Raw genomic sequence first — 7,824 nt, 5'->3', positions numbered from 1 at the left:
GGGGGGTAGAACCAGGGGAGCCCCCCCCCCCCCCAGTTTCCAGGGCGCTCCTCTTTCCTGCAGAGTGGGGCGGTAGGTGTGTTTATATGTTTGCAGGTGAATAGAGCCCGGGGGGTTGGCTCTCTTTCCCCCACCCGTTGAATGTTGACCTTTTAAATCATATTTAGTAATCCAAAGAAATGGGGAAACAAAGAAACCTGGTGACCCGGATGACCCCACACTAGGGTTGCCAGCCCCCAGGTCTGGGCCGAAGTTCCCCTGCTTCTGGAGGCTTCAATCCACCCCTGGCCAGCAGGAGGGGGGGGAGGGGGGGCCACAGGCCACACAAAAAAACCTGCCCCTCTCCCTCCCTCCTGCTAGATTTAAAGGGCCCTCCAGCTGGTTGGGGGGCCACATGGTCCCCACCTGTCAGCTGAAGCCTTTTAAATCAGGCAGGAGAGGAGGGGGAGGGGTGGCCTGGTGGGTGGTTGCTCTTAGGGGTGGGCTTGGGGGCAGGGCTTGGAGGCATCCCCGCTCACCCCTGGAGTGCTCCCAAAATCCCCCTGCCAGAGCAATGAAGGGATCTAGCAACCCTACCCCACACTGAACAAAAAGACTGATTCCAAGGTCTTTGAAAAGTCATGGGTCATGGTATAATCCTGTGAGTACAAATTATATCACCCGAGGACTATATTCCATCCTTCCTCTCCCTGGCAATGGGATCCCCCCAGGCACGCATGCAAAAGCACCTCCGGTTTGCAGCCACACTCTCATGTCTGCAAAAGCAGATGCTATAAATAGGTCCCACTAGACTCTTTGTTGTTCTCGCACTCCCGGTACACTGTCTGCAAAACAGAAATAGTGATCACAAACCCCACACAACCTCATTGTGTGAATGAGTGAGGCAAAAGTATAGTGTAAATAAACTGCAGGAAACACATTAAAATATCTCCATGGATCTATTTCTTGGTTAAGAACCTAAGAGAAGCCACGATGGCTCAGGCCAATGGCCCATCTAGTCCAAAACTCTGCGTCACACAGTGGCCAAACCCCAGGTACCATCAGGAGGTCCACCAGCAGGGCCAGAACTCCAGAAGCCCTCCCACTGTTGCCCCCCAAGCACCAAGAATACAGAGCATCACTGTCCCAGACTGAGGCCGATTTCACACAAGAGCTGCGCCACGGTCGCGCCTCCCTTTGCCCCGCTTCTATTGGTCAATTTCCCATTCAAAGCCGCACGGCCGCATTTTGACCCACGGCTTCGCCCGATTTCCCCCCCGGTTTTGTGATCCTGTTTTTTGAGGATCAGGAAACTGCAGGGAAAATTGGGCAAAGCCGCAGGTCAAATTGCAGCCCCGCGGCTTCAAATGGGTAATTGACCAATAGAAGCGGGGCAAAGGGAGGCGCGACTGCGGCGCAGCTCTTGTGTGGAATCGGTCAGAGTGCTCCATCTATACCTTGTGGCTAATAGCCACTATGGACCTCTTGTGATTCTTAATCCCAGATTTGTGTCCATTTATCCTTTGGCATAGGGTTTGACCTGTTTGCCCTATGTAGAGAATGGAAGGGCACTGTTGGCATTTAATGGCATACTGCATATTGTATATGTCATATTGTATACATCATTAAAGCCTGACCAGCAAGCTGGCAAAGCAGTGTAGGGATCTGAACCTGGCTCTCCCAGATCCTAGTGTGACACTCTAACCACTGGCTGTCTGAAATTAGAATAGTTGCTAGCCCAGTGTTACATCTGAGTTTGCTACAGCGGACAAATAGGTTGTCCATGTCAGGGGTCGTTTTGTAGAAAAAGAGCTAGGGGAACTCATTAGCATAACTCATTAGCATATGCCACACACCCTGACATCACCGGAAGTGTGTCATAAGGCCACACCCCCTGACATCACCGGAAGTGTGTCATAAGGCCACACACCCCGCCCCCAATGGTCCTGGCCGCCATGAGGGCCCGGCGGTGGACCTGCAAGGCCGGCGGGATTGCAAGGAAGCCCCACAAAGGCCCTCCCTGGCCCCAGGCAGGCAGGGGTGGGGAGAGGCAGGGAGGAAGCGACTTACCCTCCCTCTTCTCCTGCCTCCTCCTGGCTGAATGAGGGCCGGAAGCCGGCCGGCCGGAAGCAGGGGGCGGGGCTTCGTCATGTGCCCCGCCCCCCGTACCTCACCCGGGGGAACTGCGATCCCCCCCGAAATGACCTCTGGTCCATGTGTATATACATTTTAAAACTACCTGTGTACATATGTCTGGGAAATCAGATTGGAACTGGATTTTCACACATTTTTAAATTGGATACTTAGTACATTTTAATACTGCCCATTCCCTCAAGTTGCACAGAGTGCTGTCCATTGTTTTCTCATCCTTGGTCTTATGTTCACAAAACCTTGTGAAGTAGATTTAGGTTTACACGATAGTCAAATGCAAGCTCGCTCACAGCTTTAATGCTAGTAGCTCATGAAGTATAATTTTTACCCACAAGACTCCAGAGCTTAGAAGGAACATGAAACAAAGGTAAAGAAACAGCCTTGGCGGGGAGGGAGACCTTGGGTGTCCTTGGGAAGAGGTATGGGCGTGACAGTGCAAAGTCAAGATGGCTTGAACAAGAATGAGTCTCATGTCATCTTATTTCAGAAGGCAGGTGTAGTTTTCTGTTGCACTCAAAATGAAAAGAGGCCTTGTAGCACTTTAAATACGCATCTGTATGTTAAGCAGACCCCCTTAAGCAGGAGGTCTGCTCTGCTCTGGGTTTCTCTCACCCTAGTGGATAGGTGAATGTCAGTAGGAAGATACAGGATCCAAAACATAACTGATGCCAATTAAGCAGTTTATTGGAAGACACTATTATATGATACGCTGCAAGAACAAAACTGCATGACATAGTCAAACGAATAGTAAAAGGCATGGATATAGAAACACAATGTATATACACCTACTGTGAATAATATAGGATACATAAACAGGCAGTGCATAAGAAAAAAAGTCATGAATATATAGTACAATTCTAAACCAGTCCTCACAGAGGCTGCACTAGACAGTAAAGAACAGAAGTGTGAACCATTGTGCACTGGTTGCAAATACTCTTGAAGGAAACAAGGTTGCCATCGGGAGAGCAAGCCTGATGCATGATAACTATTCCAGATGTTAAAATGCTAATTGCCACTCGACCACCCTTCTGCCCTTCTAGTTACAGTTCAGCTGACTAGCAAACGAAAGCAGTTGCATAGCTATCTGTCTAAGGATCCAGGAAAGCTGGAGAGACTGAAGCGTCACAGGCTTTGGGGCCTGTCAACCCTCGCCTGAGAACTAGGAGGATGGAGGGAAGGCACAACAGCTGAGGACCTGGGACTACAGAACAGGCCCCTCCAGACCTGGAGTTCCTTGGCCCTCAGAAAGGAAAAGCCTTAAAATGCCAAAGCACTCCACAGAGAGAGAATGAGAAGCTCACAGAGAGAGAAAAAGAACTCCAGAGAAATTGCTCAGATTGACAAAAGAATGGACTCCAGAGAGTTGTCCTTCATGCCAGACAACTGGAAAGTAGGACCCATCACTCAAGTTTTTAAAAAGGGGTCCAGTTGGGATCCAGGGAATTACAGGCCAATCAACCTAACATCTGTTTCAGGTAAACTAGTAGAAACTGTTATTAAAGAGGGAATTATTAAGTACATTGAGGAACAAAGCCTGCTGAGGGAAAATCAGCATGGCTTCTGCAAAGGGAAGTCCTGACTCACCAACTTTTGGAGCTCTTTGGGCGGGTTAGCAAGTGTGTGAATAAGGGTGATCCAGTAGACTTTATACACTTGGATTTCCAAAAGGCTTGACAAGGTATCTGACCAAAGACTCCTGAGTAAGCTTAGCAAGCATGGGATAAGATGATGGATCCTCTTATGGATTTAGAACCGGTTGAACAACAGGAAACAGAGAGCAGGAATTAATAGACCATTCTTGCAATGGAGGGAAGTGAGCAGTGGGGTCCTATGAGGATCAGTACTAGAACCAGTCCTATTTAATTTGTTCATAAATGATTTGGAATTGGAGGTGTGCTGTGTAATAGCCAAATTTGCAGATGGTACGAAGTTATTCAGGATTGTGCAAATTAAGGCAGATTGTGAAGAGCTACAAGATTTTTCTAAATTGGGTGAGTGGGCAACAACATGGCAAATGATCAGTGTTGGTAAGTGTAAGATGGTGCATATTAGAATAAGAAGTGCAGAATTTAAATATATGCTAATAGGTTCTGAATTCACCAAAGCTGAGAATGAAAGAGATCTTGGGATTGTAGTGGAAAGTTTAAGTGGTGAAAAAGACAAACTCCATGCTCAGAATTAATAGGAATAAAATGGTCAATATTGTAATACCCCCTGATATAGTGCTGTAGACTTTGTACTTCTATGGTGATAACCGTATATACTTTGAATTGGAAGTTAGAACAGAAAACCAGTTCCATTTTAGACCAGAAATGCTAATAAGGACTGCACTTTTCACCTCTATAGTTCCTTGACCAAGGCCTAGTATGTCCCATTTCAAATTAATCTCTAATAATGAAGATAAGGCTGCATCCCTGCCCCATGATGGGTCCTCACCTGGTGCTGGATGCGTGGAACAAGTCCTTGGGCAGCAGGGTTGTGTTGGCGTCGATGTGGACCTGTGCACACCACACCACTGTCCTCATTGTGGGTGCAGTCACTCACACCCCAGCCATTGGATTCACATTCAGTCAGGGAGCTTTCAGTGCCAGAGCAGCGCAAGTTATCCAGCCAAATGGGGCCTGAGGATACATGGGGTTAGAACTAGTAGAGCTGGCAAGACTTCTCTTCTGGTTGTTGTCCCACCCAACCCCCAACCCCAGTAGGTGCCAATTATTCTATTTGCTTAGGGAAAGCAAAGCACACTGCATAGGTCTCTCCTCAAAGTCAACCTGAAGAGGTGCAGAATGCCACAACTCGATTATTATCTGGAGCTATTTGGAGCATGCATATTACACCTATTCCTCAGTCGTTCCATTGTTCTAAGTGCATTATATTTCTACTTATGTAATGCCAATTGCTGCTTGTTTGACATATCATGGTTAACACTTATGCTTTGTTCAGATTTCTGCAGTGCCAGTCCTATTACATTGCTTATTAGATGTCTAATCCTATTTATTGCATTGCTTCACACTGTGTAATCCAATCTTGAGTTTCACTGGGGAATAAAACAGACTATAAATATAACATAAATAAAGAATAAGTAAAATTTGTAAAATCGGTCCTTTCATGGAATACCAATCACTGGAATGGGGCATTTTGAAAAACCAACCCAAGCATCTGCCTTGTGAAACAGAATCAGATTTGAGTGGGCACCCCAAGGAAAATAGATGGGGGGATCCTTTTTGGGTTCACATGCTGAGCCTCCGTGAGATATTTGGAGCCCTGATGGAATGATTAGATCAAAGGGAAAAGGCACAGTGGAGGTAAAGTGGCCTGAATATTCATGCCAAGCAGCTGGGTCTAGCATTTCACAGTCCCTTGATCTGGATAGAGGCACATTTGTATAAGTTGTATGCCTCTGGTGCAATACCAGGTTGGCAGCTTTCTATCCTTGGCAAGGCATCTGGCTCTAAACAAAATTAATGCATATCCTTAAGGAGGGAATTCCCACTAATAGACTGTTGGCAGCATGTTTGACTTGCCTTTAAGGCATCCCTTACTGTGGGAGATTCTGCCAAGGTATGCAAAACTCAGCCCCCACCCTACCCCACCCCACCCCACCGCTGCTTGTCTTTGTAGCTGTTTGTGGTGGTGTCAAGGCAAAGCAGCCAACAGGACAGGAGGAGGGAGACAACGTTCCAGGTGCGCAGAAAGACAAGCAAGTTCTGTGACTCGCAGCTGGGCCTGGGACCTGTGTGGAGGGTCCAAGGGAAGCTTTGTCTGGGGACCTGTGGGGTCTTTCAGCAGTCCTGTATAAAGGAGTTTATTGATTGCCCACTTAATACTGCTGCCATCACCCCAACAATCAGTTTATAGAGAAGAGGTGTACTAAGTGAAGCCTCAGCCTCTGATTTCCAAAGCGCTGGCCTGTATTCTAAGTGCAGGGCGTACTGGGTGATGAGGGAAATACATCCTGCGCATGCATGGAAGCTCTTCTTATTAGTACTGCAAGGTCCCACACTGAGTGTTTTTATTAAAAAGAGGCCCTAAGGATCAGATGTGGTAAAGCCCTGCTGTAAAGTGAAACGAGCACCATCCTTTCATGTGATGTTCATCACAGCCCTTTCTTACCTTCTCCTGGACCATACTTGGCACTGTGGGCCCAGTTCACCGCCGCCTCATAGCCCAGCTCCCGACATGCCACACTTGCAGCAACCATGTTGAAGTCGTCATCACACACGGTGCCCCACTGCCCATTGTACAGCACTTCCAGCCGGCCTTCACCCTCTCGGCTCCTGGGCCCCATCAGCCGCAGCTCAATGCGTGGACGTTGCGTCCCGCTTGGTACGGCCTGACATACCAGGAGGAAGAGGATGAGAGGATACCCTGCCACAGGGAGCATCATTGATCCGGTGCTGCTGAGAGATGCACCTGGAAAGCAGAAGGGATCATGTTAAAAGCAATGGACCTTTCTGGAGGAATGAAGGTTCAACAGGTGGGAAAGCAAGGACCCAGTTTTGAGATGAAACAGTGGGGTAATCCTTCTGGGGGTCCCGCATCTCCAAAAGTCACAGAGCAGGGACAGAAACCGGAGATGGAGGAGAACTGGAGAACACCAATTCTAAATCCTGACAAATTAGCCTCCTTGCTTCCCCAAGATGACAGGAGGCATGCTTTCAGGTGTTCAAGCAAATAGCAGGAATAATAAAATATTTATTTCTAAACGTTTTTAATACCCCATTTCCCCCCAAAGTGAACACACATGAAGCTGCCTTGTACTGAATCAGGCCCTTGGCCCGTCAAGGTCAGCACAGGCAGAGGTCTTTCACACCCCCTGCCTGCCACCTGATCCTTAGGGGAGCTGCCAGAGATTGAATCTGGTACCTTCTGCATGCCAAGCAGAGGCTCTGCTACTGACCCCTGACCCCTTCACGTACAACACCATTCGCCCCTCTTCGACTTCATCCTCACAGCAACACCCATGTGAGCCCGAGAGAGTGACGGCTCCAAGGTCACCCAGCCAGCTTCCCTGCCGGAGTGGGGACTGGAGCTGGGGGAAATCGGGCGAAGCCGCGGGTCAAAATGCGGCCATGGGGCTTCGAGAGGGAAACTGACCAATAGAAGCGGGGCAAAGGGAGGCGCGACCACGATGCAGCTCTTGTGTGGAATGCTGTGGAAGGTCCCTCCATGGCCTTGGCCTCATCACTCTCCCTCCACCGACCCCTAAGGCACAGGACTGTTGTTGTGAGGCTGAGAGGGGGGGGGGTGCTCATTGGGAAGAAGAGTGGAAATATCTGAAGAAATAAACTGGTCCTAGGCTTTAGCCACCACACCACAGCTGGCTGTCAAGCTCTGTCGGCCCCTGCATCCTTCCCACCACCCTGGGAGCACGCATTCTGCCACCCGGACTTGAGGGGGCGCCATCCGCCCTGGGAGACGCCGAGGGGGGGGCGCTTGGAGTCTTTGCCCGAAGCCCTGCTCCAAACCGTGGAAGGAGGAGATGGTGGCGCCTCTTGGCTTCTCGTGCTGCCTTGGAGGTGGCGGCTGGGTCTGGCCTCAGGGGGCTCCTCCCGAGCCTCTCCTCGACTCTGTTCCTCAGCGCCCCCCATCCCACCCCCGTCTGCAGCAGAAGGCGCGTCCCCTGCTCCAGAGACGGGACCCCATCCCATGTCCACCGCCGGTGGGGGGTGGGGGTGTCGCGCAGCGTAGTCC

General features: G+C 49.6%; 1 protein-coding gene across 1 annotated transcript in view; it reads right to left on the bottom strand.

Annotated features, from left to right (window-relative positions):
• Positions 1 to 7,781, bottom strand: part of LOXL4 (lysyl oxidase like 4) — an 18,369-nt gene extending 10,588 nt beyond the window's left edge. The window contains exons 1-3 of the mRNA XM_015415893.1: positions 7,490 to 7,781; positions 6,244 to 6,543; positions 4,567 to 4,751 (exon numbers count right to left, since the gene is read on the bottom strand). Coding sequence (XP_015271379.1) covers positions 4,567 to 4,751; positions 6,244 to 6,543; positions 7,490 to 7,781 — 777 coding nt within the window. The remainder of the gene's footprint in view (positions 1 to 4,566; positions 4,752 to 6,243; positions 6,544 to 7,489) is intronic.
• Between the last annotated feature and the right edge of the window lie 43 nt (positions 7,782 to 7,824).

This window comes from Gekko japonicus, unplaced genomic scaffold (assembly GCF_001447785.1).
Source record: "Gekko japonicus isolate JY-2015 unplaced genomic scaffold, Gekko_japonicus_V1.1 scaffold59, whole genome shotgun sequence".
In the NCBI taxonomy this organism is placed as follows: Eukaryota; Metazoa; Chordata; class Lepidosauria; order Squamata; family Gekkonidae; genus Gekko; species Gekko japonicus.
Note: the sequence above shows the minus strand (reverse complement) of the source record. Positions and strands in the feature narration are given on the sequence as shown.